General features: G+C 45.2%; 1 protein-coding gene across 1 annotated transcript in view; it reads right to left on the bottom strand.

The window, feature by feature from the left end:
• LOC142802886 (uncharacterized) overlaps window positions 1-8,844 on the bottom strand; it is a 36,774-nt gene extending 27,930 nt beyond the window's left edge. The window contains exon 1 of the mRNA XM_075887966.1: window positions 8,792-8,844. Within this exon, the coding sequence (XP_075744081.1) occupies window positions 8,792-8,844 (53 nt within the window). The remainder of the gene's footprint in view (window positions 1-8,791) is intronic.
• Window positions 8,845-21,914: the final 13,070 nt, after the last annotated feature.

A 21,914-nucleotide genomic window follows, 5' to 3' on the forward strand; every position in this document is an offset into this window, starting at 1 on the left:
CAGTAGAAGACGTGTTCACTTGCGCTCATACAGGGTGGATCGATGCTGAAGCATCTTTTCCATCGTGACAGCTTCAGACAAAAACTCGGCGACCGTGTTCGGAGGGCTCCGTACAAGGCCAGCGAAAAGCTGCTCCTTAACTCCCCGCATCAAGTGACGCACCTTCTTTTCTTCTGTCATACTCTGATCGGCTCGTCGGAACAGGCGCGTCATATCTTCCACATAAGTCATGACAGTTTCATTGGGCATCTGGATGCGGGCCTGGATCGCTCGTTCCGCTCGTTCGTGGCGATCAGCACTTCTGTAAGTATCCAACAGCCGGCGGCGGAATTCGGGCCACGATGTCATCTGTTCCTCGTGATTCATGTACCAGGTACGTGCTCCATCCTCCAAATAGAAGTACACACGTCGTAGTTTGGCCGCGTCGTTCAAGTCGTTCAAAGCAGCCACGCGCTCGAAGTCGACCAACCAGTCCTCGACGTCTTCGAGCTCGGTGCCATGAAATGGTGTCGGAACCTGTGGACTTTCGAGGGTGTACCGAGTCACCAGGGGTTTTCCGTACCTGTTAGAGTGGTTTGAACGGACGTGCTCATCATACTGGTGTGAACTGTAGGGTCAGCTTCGGGAGGCAATCCCCTGATCCTGCGGCTTGTCCGATGAACGGGAGTGTTGACTCGCACTGGGCTTGTGGTGCCGCTTCCAGGAGGCGTCTGAAACATCCGTGAGGGGCCTACCCCGCACCTCCACCAATTGTCACGTCACTCCAGGGGGTGTCGACAAGATTTACTGACGTCTGAGCAACAGGGCCCTAACCAAGCGCGTCGGTTGGGCTTGTTTGCCAGAGCGAGGGCCCACGTGCACTTCTTTCTTCTCTGTGGTGTGAGCCTTCACCTTGGCATACGACCCACTACTAGAAAGAGGTGGCAATATTATTGTTGTCATTACCAATTGAGGATTCACGCAGTTTGTTCTAGGATAAACATAGCGAATAATTTTGTATGTTAATGTTTTACAATTAGTCTAGGAGGGTACGTCACTTCCCTTTTCCCTCTGAGACTTTTTTTTGGTATGCGCATGAGGCGAGTGCAACCTTTTTCTCAATCAACAAAAGTCTCTATCCACGGGTAAGCTATTTGAAGTTTTACATGTACAAAAAAAGGATGCAAGGTAAAAATGCCAGGTAGAAAAAAACGTTCAAGAAATCAAAATTAAGCAAAAAATAGCTGAACAAACAGAACGTTCAAAGGCAAACAAATATATACCACTTCTCCTCAACGAGCACCGATCTCACTGAATTGCCGCCGTGCAGCGAATATTAACTTTGTCATGGCGTTTTCAATCTGCCATGCTTGCACTGGTAACCAACGCGCTGTACGTGAGCGGTGTGAAGCGGTATAAGTAATTGAAGACTCGTCGCAATGGTCGTTTTATTTACAGGGGGTCGCTAGGAAATGACTTGATCATGTCTTGAAAAACGAACAACTAGTGTTCCCTGTAATAGTTTACCTTTGAAACTTCAGTTGTTTAAAGTACACTCTTAAAACGGTTTTTTTTTTTCAATTTCTCAAGTTGCGTTCTCAGAACCGCATCGTTCAACTATAAGAAAATAGTTTTGTTGACCTAATGTATTCATTCATCCTGAATGGATCATTCTGGAAGATAAAAGTAAGGTGCGCTACGCGACACAGACTGAAGCAGAGAACAACAACACGGCTAAAGATAATCATGTGTGCGGGTCGTTTCTTCAACGTTAAAAAAAACCGATACCTAATTTTAATTCAAGACATTAAAAAATTGAGAAAAATTGAGATTGCAGTATCTTGCCTACGAGCAGCGATATCCAAATCATGTCCAGATAAACTGCTCGGAAGTTTCAGCAATACACTATACAAAGGCTAGCACGCGCTGATTTCCCGCCGACAGTCATGCGCAATGTAGCCGATAAGTTATTAAAAAGCGTGAAATCAGGTCTGGGGGCCCAAGAAATAGAGCATGAAATGTCGCGCACATCTAAACCCATAGTTATTTTATACATTCATAAAATATTCCATGGGTTGAATAATGTAGCTAATCTCTTCGATGTGAAAGTTGTTTTCTCGGCTCCGAAAAAACTTGATATGTGGGGTTTAACGTCACAAAACCACCATACGATTATGAAAGACGCCGTAGTAGAGGGCTCCGGAAAGTTCGATCCCCTGGCGTTCTTTTACGTGCACCCAAATCTGAGCACACGGGCCTACAACATTTCCGCCTCCACCAGAAATACGGCCGCCGCAACCGGGATCTTAATAAACTTAATATTGCATGTGGAAAAGTCATGAGAGAGAAAGATAGCAGCGAAAGCAAAGTGCGTAGAGTCCAAAAAAGGCCAGGTCAAACACAGCTCGCTTTTCGTTCTGTCTGCCATAGGAGTTGTGTACCTGATTCCACTGTAATGCGGCCGTGTATACGTAGGCCAAACAGGTCGTTGTTTAAATATCCGTTTACAGGAGCTGTACAGAGTGGCTACCTTAAAGGACATTGCTAACTTGGTGCAACATTGCATTATGTGCGGCTTCTCACCCTTTTTTGTAGACACGGCTGTCCTATCAAGGCACAGGGATAAGACCACGCGTGAAATAATATAATCATTTCACATTAAGAGATGCGGAGAACGATGCGTAAGCCAACCCTCCATTGCCATTTCAGAGAAAGAGTACCTATATTTAGTAAAATCGTTGTACGAATCTTTTTTGTTTCTTTCATCTATTAATATATATTTTTGTTTATCTTTTTTGTTCAGGCGCACGTGCCTTGATATTTTGATGACTTATTGCGGAATAGGGATGGTTCTTCAGTTGTTGTTTTTTTTTTTTTTGAGGCAAGAGAACTTGTAACATGGGACCATTTTTTTGTAAGCTATTTATGTGTTGCACCTTCAATGAAAATTTCTGTTCCGAGTGTGCGTTTCTGTTGTTGTTTTCTTCTTCAGTCTGTGTCCCGTACCGCGCCCCACTTCTATCTTTCATCATGAACCACTCCCAACTAACCAAAATGGCTGTTTTGCTACATCCTGAATGGACTTCGTGTTCACGGTATCGATTAAATATCAGTAGTAGTAGGGGTAATAATAATATGAAATAATATTAATAATAATAATAATAATAATAATAATAATAATAATAATAATAATAATAATAATAATAATAAAGTAATAATAATATTAATAATAATAATAATAAATATAATAATAATAATAATAATAAGCACTACTGCAGGTGGACACTAATGATTGTCGATCCTCTTAAAGTGTCACGTTTGTACTTGTAAACGCCAGCTTAACAATCACTGCGGCAGAGTGAGGAGATGCTCATGCACACTATGAAGCTTCAAACTAATTCCAAGAGATAAGCAGCAATACCAGGCTGAAATTACAGACGGCTGCCCACACATGCAATGCAAATTTTCTTAACATTAATATGACCTAACAAAATAATGCACACGCTGCCTGAAAATGCGACACGGCATGTATGGGCTGTCACAGAAAGTTAATGCAAACATTAAAGGGGGAGATGATTTAGGCTTCAACCAAACGTTTTGAAGAAACGCGACGTTTCAAAACCGACTTGGTTCCTTCTTCAGGGGTGACTGCGGAGGCTATGTAGCAGCGAAGTCTTCAAAGCACTCACGGGGTGGATAATGACCCTCTATCTCTCTCGTTTTGCCGTGGAGCGCAGTCCGTTTGTATACGTTGGGGAAAGGGTTCCGAGAGAGAGGTTGATGTTATGGGCCGTCCTCTGTATGTGTCACGGCTCGAGTAACAACCTTCTCCTCCAGTTCGGCTCGCTTTCAAGCATTGCGGTCACTTCGAAATTGACCTGGTGATCCAACGACTCAGCATGTTCGGCGACTGCTCTGCGCTCTTTGCAGAACTTCCGCACATCGTTGGCAAGCTGACGTGTGGCGTTGGCGTGTGGCGTGTTGCCGCTGCTACGTAGCCTGCGCAGTCACCCCTGAGGAAGGAACCAAGTCGGTTTCGAAACGTCGGGTATTTTCGAAACAATTGGTTGGAGTCTAAATCATCTCTCAGTTTCATACCCAACCAGAGAGACTTCTGTCGAATGTTTACATTCAAACAATAAAGTATATAGCATCTAAAGCAAAAGAATGAAAACAGGGTTTATACTTACACTTCCTCTGAAAAAAAGAAAAACGCCGACTGAAACTCATACTCAGAGTTCGGCTTTAAAGATCGTCATCCATTCACGCGGGAAGCTTTATATTATTATTAATATTTGTGGTTTTACGTTCCAAACGCGGTAAGAATGAGAGGGATTCACCGCATCATGGCAACCACGCGTGATGCGTGCTCGATGTACATACTTTGTAAACAAATATCGCCGGCAAACAACTTCATTTTTTATCGAAGAAAATGTTTCCTCTGCAAAAAAAAAAAAAAATCTTGAAGCTTGCATGAAGCGACGCAAATTTTCAAGTCGCGAAACTGCTCGATTCTGAAGAATAATGTGGTTGCTTCAATTTTACACACACACACACACACACACACACACGCACGGATATATATATATATATATATATATATATATATATATATATATATATATATATATATATATATATATATATATATATATATATATATATATATATATATATATTCCTGCTCACGGCTGGTTATTTTTTCATCCAATTTTCTTTCTTCTTATTTACATCCCATTGGTTCTAATAACTTCCCCTGTACATTCCTTGGCATTACTGTCTGTTAGATCTGATTAATATTGTGTTAAAACACGAAAAAAAATGAGCCCTTAGGTATACACTTCTTTCAATTATTTCAATATATATATATATATATATATATATATATATATATATATATATATATATATATATATATATATATATATATATATATATATATATATATATATATATATATATATATATATATATATGCTCAGAGTATAACCAACCACTATACATAGCCTTCATAGATTACGAGAAGGCGTTTGATTCAGTAGAAATATCAGCCGTCATGCAAACACTGCGGAATCAGGGCGTAGATGAAGTATATATAAACATTCTGGAAGAAATCTACAGGGGATCAACTGCTACCATAGTGCTTCATAAAGAAAGCAACAGAATACCAATCAAGAAGGGTGTAAGGCAGGGGGACACAATTTCCCCAATGCTATTTACCGCGTGCTTACACGAGGTTTTCAGAAGCCTAGAATGGGAGCAGTTAGGGATAAGAGTCAATGGAGAATACCTTAGTAACCTGCGCTTCGCCGATGACATTGCATTGCTGAGTAACTCGGGGGACGAATTGCAACTCATGATTACGGAGTTAGACAAGGAGAGCAGAAAGGTGGGTCTTAAAATTAATCTGCAGAAAACGAAAGTAATGTACAACAACCTCGGCAAGGAGCAGCGCTTCGAGATAGGTAATAGTGCACTTGAAGTTGTAAAAGACTATGTCTACTTAGGGCAGGTAATAACCGCAGAGCCGAACCACGAGATTGAAGTAACTAGAAGAATAAGAATGGGGTGGAGCACATTCGGCAAGCACTCTCAAATTATGACAGGTAGATTGCCACTATCCCTCAAGAGGAAGGTATATAACAGCTGTATCTTGCCGCTACTTAGCTACGGAGCAGAAACCTGGGGACTTACAAAGAGGGTTCAGCTTAAATTGAGGACGACGCAGCGAGCAATGGAAAGAAAAATGGTAGGTGTAACCTTAAGAGACAAGAAGAGAGCAGAGTGGATTAGGGAACAAACGGGGGTTAAGGATATCATAGCTGAAATCAAGATGAAGAAATGGACATGGGCAGGGCATGTAGCGCGTAGACAGGATAACCGCTGGTCATTAAGGGTAACTGACTGGACTCCCAGAGAAGGGAAGCGTGTTAGGGGGAGACAGAAGGTTAGGTGGGCAGATGAGAGCAGCAGCAAGCACAGGACCGGGTTAACTGGCGGAACATGGGAGAGGCCTTTGTCCTGCAGTGGACGTAGTCAGGCTGATGATGATGATGATATATATATATATATATATATATATATATATATATATATATATATATATATATATATATATATATATATATATATATATATATATATATATTCTCGGCGCACAGAGGTTTCAGTTAAACCACATACAGTCACAGGCGTGGCATGGTTGTCCGAACTCAAGATACAAACCTCGCGCTGAAACCATGCGTTCGCATCTCTCGTAGATCCACCTCCCCTTCGTAGTTGGCACATTGACCTTCCATTGCTTCGGGGCCTCCTCTCAACTGCCGTTGCCTTTACCGTTCGATAGTATTGTCTCGCCATTGGCACTCGAGGTCTTCGGCTCACCGCCGTCCCTTTGCCGTTATTTGTCGGGCTAACTTTTGACCTCTTCATTTTTTATGCACCAGTGGTGATAATTGTTATTAACCAACTTCTGCGGTGCATACCTGTTTATGATGATGATAGATTTCCCTTAGGCCACAGGGAGCGTACCGCGACTTCTTCGCGAACCGGGAGACTGCGGAAGGCAGCGTGTTGGCGCGTTCCACAGCAGTCGCCGTATAAAGAGATATCTTCGTTCATGCAGCCATTCATTTCCTTATGTAGTATCGGTGGATGCACTCGCCGCATACCTTGGTGATAACGCCATCAGTGACCGCACGACGGCGGGCATTACTTGCGTACCGTAAAGTCCCTAATAATAACTAAAGTAACGCCATTCGTGTCAGTGTGCAGGCTCCTTCTCTCACGTCTGCTTGGTAGTGCAAGCGCCACTTTGTCCGTTCTCTATCGTGTGTTTTGCTTTGCTTGTGTTACGGCCATTGAAGCAAGCGCACGCTCCACGGCGACACCGGCTTGCCATCAACCGTGCTCCGGAAGAGGGTATAGCGCTGCTGCAGTAGCTGGAGAGGAGGTAGAGGCGAATGTGCGTGGTTGGCGCTACTTAGGTTTTTAAACCTTCGACGCAAAAATTTTTTGTCTGTCTGTCTGTCTGTCTGTCTGTGTGCATTTGTCTGTTTGTCCGCCCTTAACGGTACCTTAAACGGCCCCTTAGTGACCAAACAAAACTCCAAACGTCCGACGCCATCCGCAGTGCCCACCAATATTGCCCAAGGTTCAGCGTTCATACTTGTGCGCAATTAGTGCGTATATCTGAGGCACCATAACAACACGCCAATAATATGTATGTGTATTTTTTACTAGAAAAGACATACATGAGTAATTTTGAGGATCGTAGCCTTTATAACGCTGCGCTGGCCATGCAACGCTTGCACAAAATGGAAAATGTTTCCAACACTTTCCTAAGACGACACGGTGGTGCCACCTACCCATCACCTTGCGTTCTACACCTTATCACCTCGGAGACGGGCGCACACGGCACGCACCCCGTTTTCCAGGATAACTGCCAGATGGCCCTCATGTCTCACGTGTGACGTGGCTTGATGCGCTCGTTCACCTCCGCTGCACGCTCGAGGCACTCTAACGCAGCGCCTCCAGAATACCATTCACCGATTTTCTCGCGCAGAACATCAAATAAGCGTTTTGTTCACTCTCTCCAGAAGCAAGACTATCGTATTTCGACGATATTTGCGGTGTAACATGCAGATACGAGGCCAAATTTTTTATAGGGATTCAAAGGTCCCATGGGAGCCTTTGAGTTCCTATAAAAACAATTCTGGTAAAATTAAAAAAATAAGACTGCACACGAAATTCGGGAATGCTTTCACATATCAGACAAATACAGCCCATGTGTCAGTTGCAAATCAAATTATTCAGAAGCCAGAAAGAGCAATGGAATCAGCATACTCAGGTAAAAGCTTTGAATCAGCGCCTCATCTGGTTATCGTAATCACCCCACGTGTAGCATCTGAAGACTGAGGAGCAAGATTGTCGCGCCCCACCATCTTCGAAAACCCATTTTTCTCTTTCCTGGAAGCCGTCTTTCTTCCAAGTTCTTTCAATAAACTTCAGTTGACAGATTGCGCCCCGTCGTGTTGGTCTAGTCGCTAAGGTACTCGGCTGCTGACCCGCAGGTCGTGGGATCGAATCGCGGCTGTGGTGGTTGCATTTCCGATGGAGGCCGAAATGATGTAGGCCCATTTTCTCAGATTTGAATGCACGTTAAAGAACTCCAGGTGGTCGAAATTTCTGGAGTCCTCCACTACGGTGTCTCTCATAAGCATATGGTGGCTTTGGGACGTTAAACCCCCTTATATCATCATCAGTTGATGGTTTGAGCTTGTGCTGTCCACTTCATTTCATGTCTTCTCTCTAAATTTTGTTCTCCGCAGTAACTGTAGCGCAATATTTTTCAGTCACGAAAAACCACATACTGGGCGGCCGCCGCGGAACCTGTCGTCTGGCCGCTCTGATTCCCTCCTCCTCGCACCCTCCAAGCTACAGAGCCTAGAATACGCAAGCTATCGCACTCTTTCATCCTCCGCTGCGGTCCATGCTCGCTCAATTTTGTCCTCGTTCACTTTGTTAGGACGAAGCCCACGCCGGCCAACGCAGGGATGGGCGCCTATGAGCAGCGCGCTGAAACGCGGTGCGCTGGCCACGAGAGCGGAGGAGTCAACGCAGGCATTGCGAGGCTGCTGCGCCTGCTGCAATGGCGACGAACACAGTGTGCGCTATCATCTTGGATTCCGCCCGTGCGAAAGGGCTGAGAATGAACCAAGGGAGAACCAGCGTTGACACCGCCGTGTTGATTGGGGGTCTACGGGGAGCTATACAAAGAAACACCCTCAGTACTGCTACTTCATGTACGCACCGTGATGTACGCACCATGATGTACGCACCACCACCAGGCGTGGCGCCACCCATGGTTCGCACATGTACGGCTTCAAATCAATTCGACAATTTTCCTTATACGGGGCAGCGAAGGGTGCCTTCAAGGCACCATGATGGTTTTCGGATAGTGTCCAATGATTTCGATTACTCTACTATGGGAGCGTGGCAAGCTCTGCTAGCACTAGAACATGTGTGTTTAGAAAAAAAGTGTCTGTGTGTATTTAGAGTACTGGCGCCATCCCGCGGGCCTCGCACTTGATGAAGCCGGGTTCACAAAAATTACATTCTGTTTAAAATACGTAGTGAACGCTTTAGAGCACTACACGCAGTCTACTTTGGGAGATCCATAAGCTGTCCCGGTCAGCATCCATCCTACTGGAACTTTAACGCAAAGTCACTGTGCGTAAAATGTGCGTTTAGAAAAAGTGGTTTAACAATTTAGAGTGTCTGGTACTCCATATACTATACTATGAGAGAGCTGAAAGCCGTCCCTTGGGCCTCACATTTAACGAGGCCGAATTAACAAATTTTAGCACGAGGAAGAACAAAACTTTATTAGCGAAAAAGACTTCGTTGTCGCTCACGCAGGGCAACGCCGCGTGTGTCGGGCCCCTATTCCAAGGCGCCACTGGCTCTCACCATCCTTCCATCCCTCCTCACCAGCCTCCGCTGCTCCTCAAGGGCTAGGCTTTGCCTCACACATCTTTCTGCTGTTATCTCCTTCCTGTTCTTCGGTGTGTGCCGTATATTCCAACGTGATGTGGTAGAGCATCGGTGTGCTTCTACATCATGGGCATATGTCTCTGTATGCTGTTGGGTACTATGTATTCAATCTGTGGATGTTTATGTATGCGTTAGTTTGTAGTCGGCGTAACGTCACAAAATCCATGGCCGAAAGTTTGTTGTGTGGTGCTGGGTAATGTTTCCGCAAATCTCTGTAGTTATTGCATGATCGCTTTGTGACTGGGATTGATGGATGTCGGGTACTCGATGGTGTTGCCATCAGCAGCTCGGTTACTAGCGAAACTTAGAGCCGCCACTTCTGCATAGGTTCCCAGTAACACCGCCGTGTCCTGGAGCCCAATTGATTGTCTGGGTATAGCGTATGTCCAGCTGTCTGCTACTTTGGGTGAGTATCCGGTGTGCCTTGGCACCAATTTTCACTTTCTGATAATTTCTACATGCGGCCTGAGAATCTGTGATAATAGTCAGCGCAGAGTTGCACTCCGTGCCTTCCCTTATAGCTAAGGCAATGGCAATCTCTTCTGATTCTATGACAGTTGCTTGAGTACCGAACCACAGGCTGTGATCTTACCACTTCTGTTTACCACAACCGCTACCATAATTTTTGCGTTGGCCCAGTATGGCGAAGCATACGTGAATCTTGAAATTTTCGAGATCCTTGTTCTTGTGTCGATGTATGCCGCTCAAGCTTTTCTCCACCCTGCGTGTAATGTCGGATCCATGTTTTGTGGTATTGGTGATACCACATACAAATCTCTGATCTGTCAGGTAGTGTCTTGGTCTTTTGGTAAGTGCCGATACACCTTTCAAGACCGACTCTATGAAGAAGATCTCTGCCTGCTGGAGTTTGCGCCAATCGAGTACTCTGCGCTATGAGTTGGGCCTCAGCTAGCTCATCAAAGGTGTTGCGGAGGCCGAGGGATAGAAGCTTCTCAATAGATGTGTTGCACGGCAACCTCAAGGCTGTCTCGTTTGCCATTCTTATGAACTGAACAGCCTTGTCTTGTTCCTCCCTATTCTGGGCATGGTAAGGGAGCGAGTACATCACTCTGCTGATTACTTGGCTTTTCACGAGTATGGGGGTGCCATGCTCCCCCATCCATCTCCGATTATGGGCCACATGGGCTATCATCTGATTAATCTGTTTAAAGTGTGAAGACGCCTGTTGTTCGATTGTAGCCACGATGTAGCACTCTTAGTGCTGACCGCTCCAGAACAACCATCCCCTGAAGCCGGATCCCAAGTGTGAGTCCCGGATCTGCTCTTTGTTTCTTGTCTTTAGTGAGGCGAATCGATTCCGACTTCTCAGGTGAGCACTGCAATCCTCTTTCTGTTGTATATGTTTCTATTATATTGGCTGCCAACTGGAGATTTTCTTTTTCTCGCCCAGGTTACCCTTTGTTATCCATATTGTTATATCATCCACATATAGAGAACGTCGAATGTCGGGAATTTCTCGGAGGTTTTTAGCCAGTCCAATCATGGCTGTGTTGAAGAGTGTAGGTGAAATCACTGCTCCTTGTGGTGTGTGCCTCTGTTCGGAGAATGGATGACGTTGGATTTATCATCTCCTACTTTGTTGACAGCTGTTCTTTCGTTCAGGAAGCTTCGAACGTACTGATACATCCTCATACCACAGTTCGTCTCGGCTAGGCCATTCAGCATCCCTTTGTGGCTTATGTTGTCTAAGGCTCTTTTTATGTCAATGGCCATGACAATGTGTTATCCTGCCATGGGGACGTTGGTTAAGACCTCTTTTGAAAGCAGGAGGATGTCTTGTGTTGTAAGATGTGAACTGAAGCCAAATATGATGTCAGGCATGAAGTTTTTTTCCTCAGAGTGACGTTGTAGTCGAGCGTTTACTAATCTTTCTAACAGCTTTCGTAGACATGTGAGATATATGGGGCGAAAATTTTTTAAAGCCAGTTTCTTTCCTGGTTTTGGGATTATGATAATAACAGCGTGTTTCCATTGATGTGGTGTCGTCCCTTTAACCCAATGGTAATTTATAAAGCTCGTGAGGGCTGTGATAGATTCATCGGTCATGTGTCTGATCATGGCATTTGATATTTGATCCACCCCTGCTGCTGTGTTCCACTTTGCGCTGGCGATTGCTTCTCGCACTTCTGCTTCCGTGAAGAGCTCATTCATTCCTGAGTGTGCGTAGCCATTGTAGTCAACTTGGTACGGAGATATCGATACTTTGTCATTGAAGAATTTGGTATTGATTGCCTGGAGAAAACGGTCTTCAGTGCCTGGATACGTGTGCGACAATCTCCCCGAATTCTTCTGGCTTTCGCGTCTTGTTTGGAGTAAGTCAATCATTGATCTAAGGATGTTTCATGTTTGCGCTGTTCCTAGTGTGTTTAGAAAAAGTGGTCAACGATTTATAGTATGGGAGAGCTGAAAGCCATCTCTTAGGCCTCGGATTAGGCCAGAAGTGATTGTTTAGAACAAGTTGCCAACGATTTATAGCACGAGGTACTCTACTATGAGAGAGCATGAAGCCGTCCCATGAACTAAGTCCTTCACAAGAAAGCTATGAAATAAATACTCATTGTGTTTAGAAAAAGTTTATTCTACCATGGGATGCAACAAACCTAAGGAACGAGCGTCTGTACAACGGGCACAATAACAAACAAATGACAAAGCACAACATACATTACACATTTAAACAAAGTGTCCAAGTCCGCAGGGTGTCCATAGTCCATATTTCATGGTACTGATAACTACATACACTACAAATATACACTGATCACAATAGGGACAATGTACATGATGTTATACAAGACTTGGTGAAGATGTTATAAAATATGTACAACAGGTATCAATATTCATAAAAGTTACATAACTTACAGCGTTAGAATGAAGTGCGAATATACCGGGTGTTCAAAATTAAGCTTTATGATTTTTTTAAAATTAGGCGCTCGAAGGCACGTGAGAACCACTTGTGCAAATAAGTTAAGCGGCCAGGGGGACAGAAAGTTAGATGATAATTATCGCTGTCAGCAGCCCAATTAACTAAAATTTAATAATTAACTTTTTACTGGCTGCGGTAAGTTGGCATGTTTATATTGAAAAAATGTAGGCAGTGGTGTTTGTACACAGTTTCAGTTGGAAGATTTTTTCTAGCACGCCTGTGTTCCGAGATATCCGGCTCCAAAGTTTAATTGTCTTTCGCACGATTACGCATGCAAGAGGGTGAGGGTCCGCGCAAAGCTCCTCCCTAAAGTGACGCATCTGTTGCGTGTGGTGTTTAGTGTGTGAAGAGGGTGGAAGCGTAGGCATAGGTGATAGCAATTACCCTTGCCCTCTTCGGCCGGCGAAATCAAAAATCGAAGAACGCTTGCAACCAGTGTCGTAACACGCAACTGCAGAGCCTCTAACGATAGTGGCAGATACCATGCCGAGATAATGGTGCGAGCGGAGAATCTGGATGCCAGTGCGCGTGCGTAATAATCACTAGAGAAGCATGCGTGGTCGTTGCCTGGGCTACGCGAATAGCGTGACTGCTGATGTCCGAGTACTGTAACTTTTATTGAAACAAGAGCAACAACTCCACCAATAATAACTGAAACAGTTTTATCCTTGCTAACGCATATTTCCTGCTGCTACATAAGCATATTTCGGTCATGCACAAATCTCATCGAAACTCTTCACCTCTCAAGACGTCAATGCCCCAAAAAGTGTTCAAAATGCCTGCCTTCGGCAGCAACGCAAAGCATGAACCGCTGTCGCGTCGACTCGATGACTCGGCGCAGTACTTCTGCAGGAATACTCGCACAGGCAGATGTTATCCTGTCCTTCATGTCATTAACATCGCTGGGCTCTGTTACGTAAACTCGATCTTTAACGTAGCCCCAAAGGAAAAAGTCGAGCGGAGAAAGGTCAGGTGATCTTGGTGGCCAAAACATCGCTCCTGCGCGCCCAATCCACTGTTGTGGAAAACGTCTGTCCAACCAGTTCTTCGCCCTGGTAGAAAAATGTGGTGGTGCTCCATCGTGCTGAAACCATACTTGGCGCAGGTCATTCAGGGAAAGACTGCAGACAAGATCATCAATGACAACACCTAATATTTCTTCTGTGTACATCTTTCCGTTCAAGTTGTCCTCAAAAAAGTGAGGTCCGATGATCCTGTCCCCGAGTATGCCGCACCACACATTCACACTCCAGCGAACTTGATGCTTGTGCTGCCTCAGCCAGTGTGGGTTTTCTTGTGCCCAATAATGGGCGTTGTGAAGATTAACACTTCCATTTCGGCAAAACCGAGCTTCATCAGTCCAAATTATTCTGTGCAAAAAGTCATTTTCTTGATCAGTTTTGATGAGGCCCCAATTGCAGAAGTCAACTCGCCTTTCAAAGTCCGCCTCATTTAGGTCCTGATGAAGGTAAACGTGATATGGATGGAACTTGTGCTTTCTTAAAACATTTGTGACTGTTCCGATGCTGCGACCGCACTGATCGGCAATCTGTCGGATGCTGAGCTCTGGCATCGAGGTTACGCACGCGACAACGTCGATTTCAAAGTCTTCATCGACGATTGCCTTCCTGGTCCGTCTCGGAAGGTGGACAGAGCCTGTTGTGCAGAAGCGTCGAAACAGGTTTGTGAAAGTGGGCCTTGTTGGAAGGGGACGGTGTGGGTGGCGAGACGCGTAAAGCTCCATTGCTAACGAAGCGTTGCCATTCATTTCAGCCATTGCAAGCACCACGTCTACTTTTACTTTGGTAGAATACCTCACGCCAGAAGCAGCCATATTAGCTCGAAAGGACTCCACGTGGATTTCCTTGGTAGACCTTCAATGCAGAGACGCTGTGCTCTAACCGGAGGCACCCTAGTGCAGGACGGTCCTGCTAACGCGTTCACAAGAAGATGTCTCAGTGTGATCTAAAGTCACGAAAAAACGTCGCGAAAAATGGTCTCCTGTTATCGCGTTCATCAGGATCATGCGTAAGGCTCATGGCGCACCGCGCTGTCACATTTTGATTTCGCCGGCCGAAGAGGGCAAGGGTAATTGCTATCACCTATGCCTACGCTTCCACCCTCTTCACACACTAAACACCACACGCAACAGATGCGTCACTTTAGGGAGGAGCTTTGCGCGGACCCTCACCCTCTTGCATGCGTAATCGTGCGAAAGACAATTAAACTTTGGAGCCGGATATCTCGGAACACAGGCGTGCTAGAAAAAATCTTCCAACTGAAACTGTGTACAAACACCACTGCCTACATTTTTTCAATATAAACATGCCAACTTACCGCAGCCAGTAAAAAGTTAATTATTAAATTTTAGTTAATTGGGCTGCTGACAGCGATAATTATCATCTAACTTTCTGTCCCCCTGGCCGCTTAACTTATTTGCACAAGTGGTTCTCACGTGCCTTCGAGCGCCTAATTTTAAAAAAATCATAAAGCTTAATTTTGAACACCCGGTATAAGAGCTCACACCCATATGGGACATACACAAACACATAGAAATAGTAAACACATACTGATTACATGCACTAATCAGACATTGACAGGTTACCTGGCTATAGGAACCAGGCCAGGTGGAAGACTAATCGAACATGTCTGTCAACTACGGACAGAAAGCGGCACGACCATTGTAGCAGAAATTCTTCCTCCCCAAGGAAGAACAATTCCTCCGACAAAAACGATAAGAGTTCAGAGTAGAGGCGTTGCAGAATCGGAAAGAGATCACGACAACGATGACTTGCCGACACAGCTTCGCACCTATTACGCCACAAACAAAAAGCTCCCGCAGCTATTAGAAGGCGTGCAAAGAGACTACGCGAGCAGCAAGCAGATGTTACAAAGCGATTAACACCTAGGCCACGAAAAGTAGTGTTAACTGACTTCCAAAACACCTTTGCAATGACACATTGCTGCAGCATATGCTGATTAGACTCCTGTAACGGGCAGTTAGGACAAGTGGAAGATGGGACCATGCCCCACTTCTCCAGTCTGTCCCGTGTTGGGAGTACTCTCCGTCCAAGACACCACATAAAGTCACGAAGGTGACCAGACAAAAACGATGCCGTTATCGCGCTCCGCGAGACATGTCTCGATTGTTCTAGATGGGCTGGAGGAACTACAGGAAGCAGAAGAGCCGCCGTTGAATCTACAATGCGACTTTTGTGAATGTCCACATTGGGACAAACCTGCTGCGCGTGTCGATAAAATGCTAATGCCGTTGAATAAAATGCAGGTACGTTAAGTGTTTGTGGTGCAGAATTAAGCCGTGCATCTGGTAGTAACTAGCGTATCTTGGTGCCTAAGAAACAGCAGGCAATATTACGCGCGGGACACTGATCACTGTGCAACAGCCGAAGTAAGAATCGTAGAGCAAGCAGCCGGCAGCAAACAGAGACGGATGAGAATGCGAATGATGGAACACAAACAACAGTCCCATTAAGCTTAAGTCGTCCTCCAAAGCCCCCATGCCAAGTCTGGTTATATTTCAGAGTTTGGATATTTATCGGAAATAAATCAACAGTACTCTGCACATTAAGGTTCACTACATACGCTAATTAAGCTTCCATTTCATCTTTTAAGCAAGTGACAACAAAAAAAACAATATGCCTAAACTAGTGCTGTTTGAAAGACAGCTATGAATTTGTACCTAAACAATGGGCACAGTGTACTAAAAGAACTGATATTCATAAGCAATGGATGAAATAATAAATAATGGATCCAGTAGCCGCAACCCGCAACCACCGCGACGTTGACATCAAATTTTTGCAAAGCATATGTTTTCCAGATTTATATGCAATCCTCTATTTCAACTAAGATTTCTTTTTCAGGAGGGGGGATGTAATTCTACGCCTTTCTACAAATTCCTCACATAAACCGGTCACAATTTTTGCACAGTGTATTTTTATTTGCGCAGTGTATTATTAAACAGCTTCAAGAGTTCGGCTATCGTCACATTTTGTAACAGCGTATGTTCAATGCTACGAAACAGTGGAGGCCAACTATCGCGACATGGCCTTACGGTAGCCCCCCATCATCATCATCTATTGGTGAATACCTGATCACGATTGAGCGGGACTTGTTTTGTTACCTGAACGCCCGAACCACACTTCTATATTTTGACAATGCGCGATTTATGATTTCGTTCGCCTTCTGCGTAGCGTTCGTCGACGTCTGAAACGGTCCTACAGTAGCCGCATGCCGAGAAGACCTAAACGCGACTTCGACTGTTAACTTTCGCAGAGCGTAAATTTTCTTTCTTTGTGCAGTCCTTCACGTCGACTTTAGCGTATACGTCTTGTCCTAGAGAGTTGTTTCAAGTGAATAAGCATGTCTATGCTGACTCCACGAGAAAACAGTCTATTCATCCATCCATCTCTGTCTCGTAAGACCAACATCCCTTCATTGCAGGGGTCTCAAACAGGCCGCTCGTGAATTTTTTTCGAGCGGCCTGCACATTACCGTTCTCGTCCCTTTTTTTTCTGTTAAGTGTGCTCATGGACTACGCAGACCTAACTGGTCTCGCGCCTTCTTTTCCTGAAACAACCCATGTGGTCACCATGTGTTGACCACATAACAAATTATTGTTTCAGAACCGGTGCCCAAACTTCAGTTGCTCTGCATGTTGGTATCGATGTTTCTCAAATCCTGATTTAGGTGCTTTTAAAAATGCCCGATAAATTCCCTGTATGATTCGCTTCCTGTAGGATTCGAAATGGAAACATCTGCTGATATCTTGTGCAAGCCGCCTTCTCTCCTTCTAATTTCACTCCACTCCGCATTTGTTATTACTTAGTGAACTACAAAAGTCACAAAACGTCCAAGTCGGAAAAATCAGAGCAGTAGAAAACTCCCAAGCATTTCCCCGATGGTGAACATGGTTAAGTGCGGATACACGGGGTGATGCTATGAGGGGTATTTATTATTTCGCACTATTATATATATTAATCACACTATGGTGCCTTTATGGCGTAATGGTTCCTGGGAATCGCAATTTGATCACACGGGGGAGTTTACGTTAACTCACTGGCGAATGCCAACGGATTTTAACTTTACTCCCCCTCACGACCCGCTTTCGACGGGAGACTGAGAAAGAAGGCGGGCGCGCGAGAGAGAGGGGTGCGCGCGCAGCTGCAGCGAGCGAGGAGAGCGGAGGAGCGAGCGAAGGGGGAGGGGGTTTAAGGCGCGTTACTGACACCGACATCAGCGTCGCGTCCGTGGCTTATTCGGTAGTGCGTCGCGCTGCGGCCCGCCAAGTCCTCTTTCTTTTAAAGATAGAGAGAAGACTGCGGACGCCGCCGACGGCGGTGGATGGTTTGGGGTCGCTTATGAAGTGTATTCACACTTAAAACAGAGACAGAGACGCGAAACCCCAGATTGCCACGCCTCTGCTCTCTGTATCCGTTTCAACTGTTCTGCTTTTCCTAATTTTGACGTTTTGAGGCTTTTGTAGTTCATTGAGTACATGTACCAACTTGCCCCACAAGCAACTCTTCTAATTCGTTAATACCCCGGCCCATGCAAGACTCTGTCCACCAGGTGAGGCGAGTTTGAGACCCCTGCTGTGAAGAAATGAATGTGCCACACAAGAAAGACAAGTTATCTTGGTGTCGCTGGGTTAAAGCACAGGCTCAATACATGCACTCGATAAGTGTCATATCGCCGCTCAATCAGTTCTTCCGCTACACCCCAGCAGTACTCCTTGCTCAACAATTTTTTATGACTTCAAGTCACCATCATCCCTCGAATAGGCGTCCTCTTTCGATTTACACCATATATTGCTTATCGCTATAAGCGCCCATTATATTTATTGTTTAGCAAACCAAAATAATCATCAAACCATCAGGCATTCTAGTTTTCCATCTTCGTTCCACCTTTCAAACAAATAATTAAGTAGAGCCCAAATTCTATTTGTCGGAAATCTAGGGCTCCAATAAATGCACATGACCATCAAATGTTTTAACCTTTAATTAAATATCAGCCACCGCGTAGTACAGTGGTTACAGCGCTCGGCTGCGAACTCGAACGTGCGTCTCACTCCAACGGTGCGTGTTAAACCCCGTCCGAGGCAGTCGCACTTTTGATGGAGGCGAAGATGTTAAGTGGCCCGTGCACATAAACATAAGTGCGCCTTAGAGAACCTCAGGTGGTCGAAAATCAAGCAGACCACTATGGTGTGCCTCAGTTGTTTCTGGTGTTTACTTGTGAAACCTGAGAAATTAAAAATTGTTCTCGGATGCTCCCGTTAGAACTGTCGAATAATTGATTACTATACGACAAAAAAGGTTTTATTCACCTGTTATTGGCTGGCGGAAACGACTAATCGTTCACAACCAGTTGGGAATTGGTGAACATTTATCGATCGCCCGAATTAACCGACCACGCCTAAGCTGTCGATAGACTCATCTGCTAACACGACAGATTTACTACTGCGATTCGTTTTAGGGAGCCTTCGTGTGTGCGCCGCACATGGATTCAATTGAGATGGCAGTGTGCACACTAATTAACTAAGGAAATTTGATGTGCGCGCCACGGATTAATAGTGCGGACACTGCCGTCCTGAGTCTATGTTAGACCCTGATGAGACTTGGTGCACAAAAGAGGAAAACAGCAGAGTTCATAAAAGTAGGGGAAGTGAACGGAAAGCTACCAGAGTGTGCTTTGAGCAAAGCGAGTTAAACTACCGAGCAGTGAAGATGCTACCAGCATTAAGGAAAAAATATCGTGTTTTTGTCTCTAGGTACATGGTTTCAAGGCTATAATTGCATTAAAGGAAACATTCATTGTGAGATGCCTTCTCCCACATTTATGTTTTTTTTACCGTGTATTTGAATACAATTACCGGCACTACAATATAAAGTGTAATACTGAAAGAGGGAGCAAAATTCTGGCACGAGTACCCTGACACTTCAGGCTGTAGAACAGCAATCGACGCCACACAGTCTTCCTTACCTTTCGTGTCCGGCAAGGCTCTTTTTGATGATTTCTTTTTTAATAAAGTTTTTTTCGTCCGTCCTTCCTTCCGCACCGGAGATTCCGTGTACTCTGCAAGGGCAGAAAATAGTTTACAGCAAGAAAAAGTCACACTTTCGTCAGAAAGTGTGAAGCAATTAATGCTAAATCGTCCAAGTGTATAACGTTATGCGAAGTAAGGCTAGCAGACAACTTTTTTTTTATCTGATCTCGCATACTCTGAAACGCGTTGGCGTAAGGGAAAAAGAAACTGGAGGCCACTTGAGCTTTGCGATCGAAAGTAGTTCGTGGTATGGCGTAATCGAGCCAGTGCGAATCATTCGCCTTCTCAATTGCTAGCGTAGCTCAGGTTTCCAATGAACTGTCATAGATTGCCTACTGAAAATGCAGTTAGGTGCCCGCTAGGCCACAATTCTTTTGCGAGTCAGCGAAGGGCCCACAACACGTGAACCTCACTCTCCTGATAGTTTTTGCGGCTGACAAAGATTAGTTATATCTCAGCGCTTTATCATGGGCGGGCGTTTCGAAACAAACCTCCGCGGCAATTCGCGCGTTTTGACGCCTGGCGTGACTCTATACGCCTGTGCCACGAAACATTCATTACGTTGAGGAGACTTTTTGCACTGCATGAGATTCATATATGGTGTTTTCCGATGCAAATTTCAGGAATAGCACGCACTGGCTTCGTCCTCCCTGCCTGGACTGACAAGTCACTCTCGTGTCATCCACTCAACTCTTCTCCTTTCTTTCTTTGTTTCTTGCTTTGTTTCTTTCTTTCTCTCTTTCTTTCTTTCTTTCTTTCTTTCTTTTTTAGTGAAGAGGAATGCCCACTACTGCAGCGACATCGACATGTTGGCGCGAGGTGCGAGCTAGGACTGCCTGGTTGCTGCTGCGACGACGCCCGTATGGTATAGCCGGCCAGTTCTTGCTGCATCACTACCGACGCTGCTACCGCTTTACGACTTGCATTTACATTATACTTTCTATAAACTTGACCTCCCCTTCCGTACCTTTAAAGGACCTGAGCCGTGAGTATTGGTGGCATTGGTAGCAAGGGCGGATCCAGCCACTCCTTTTAGGGAGGGGGGGGGGGGGGTCGCCTCAAGTAACACTGAAGAGGGGGCATAGTCATGACTTTTCATTGCGGTATCAATTATATGGGCAGTTTCAGCTGATTTTGCCATCCCCAATATATATCAGGGTCTGGTCTTTCTGCGGAGCGAACATCGCCTATGAGGCCGGGGTAGTGGCTGCGCTCTCAACACGAAGCCGCCCACGTATAGATGCGCTGCCACCAGCGGCGACCAACGACGTAGTACAGCCCTTAGTACCAGCATGCGCTGCCCACGGGAGGCGCTACTCATCGACGCTGTCACTACGCAATAGTTTTGTTGTGGTCATCTATTGTGACCCCACCGCAGGAAACTTGGTTAAGCGCATCTTTACTAAAATTGTTATTTCTCATAAAAAGGATAGGCTAGTTTCGAAAACGTTCGAATATGTCGCTATCGCATTCATTGCTTCACCGTTTTGGCGAAACTGAGACATAATTGTCAGTTACAATATATACCTGAAGACAGAAAGGCCGATGTCGCGGTGTCGCGCCCAGTGGTAGAGCGAGTGGTGGCACTCGTCGGCAGCGTCGACCGGTCACTCGCCGAAAGCTTGGTAGAAGACCGCGCTCTCGTCGTTCTCTTGGACTCCCCTGGCAAATAGGTAAGAGTAAGCAACGAGGCAGGAAGGTGAACTCCACTGTTGCCGATTGATGCATGCAGGGATATTTAAGGTCGCATCCAAGTCAGCGAGGTGATCATTACAGTGTGCGAAAATTGCCGTGTATGTCTACTCAGAAGCTCAGCCTCGCACAAAACTGAGATATAACAACCGGTAAAAGGTAGTTCGAATGGCGAAAGGTTGACTTGCGGCTTCCTGCAGAACTCAGTCAGATTACTTATCTCACTTCTCTTTTCGATCAATCACTCGAAATATAAAGCGGATTGCAAGAGCCGAGATGTGTTATAAGGGTGAAAAGCTCCACTCCCTTCTCGCCACTTTCGCAATATGTCTTGACTTGATTGTGACACGCACATTTATGCCATAGCTGCTACAAATAAAAACCCCAAATACTTTCCTCAACTTCATTGTTATGTATAGCGGATAGAAATAGTTTTAAAGGTGATTTTGACCGATTTGTCACAAGGACGCCATTAAAAAAAACCATGTGCTGAGGCTACATTGTGCAGGAAGCTTTGTCTTGTGATCGGCCGCTTAGCAAATTTGAGCAAGCGGTCCTCGGTGGCGGGCGGTCGCAGCGAAGGGTGGCTCAAGTAAGTGTGCCTTCGATTACGGCCGAGCTCCGCATGGCTACATGAACACCATGGATGTAATCTTAAGGGTGCACCATGTATGGAATCCC

The sequence above is a fragment of the Rhipicephalus microplus genome, chromosome 3, assembly GCF_043290135.1.
Source record: "Rhipicephalus microplus isolate Deutch F79 chromosome 3, USDA_Rmic, whole genome shotgun sequence".
In the NCBI taxonomy this organism is placed as follows: Eukaryota; Metazoa; Arthropoda; class Arachnida; order Ixodida; family Ixodidae; genus Rhipicephalus; species Rhipicephalus microplus.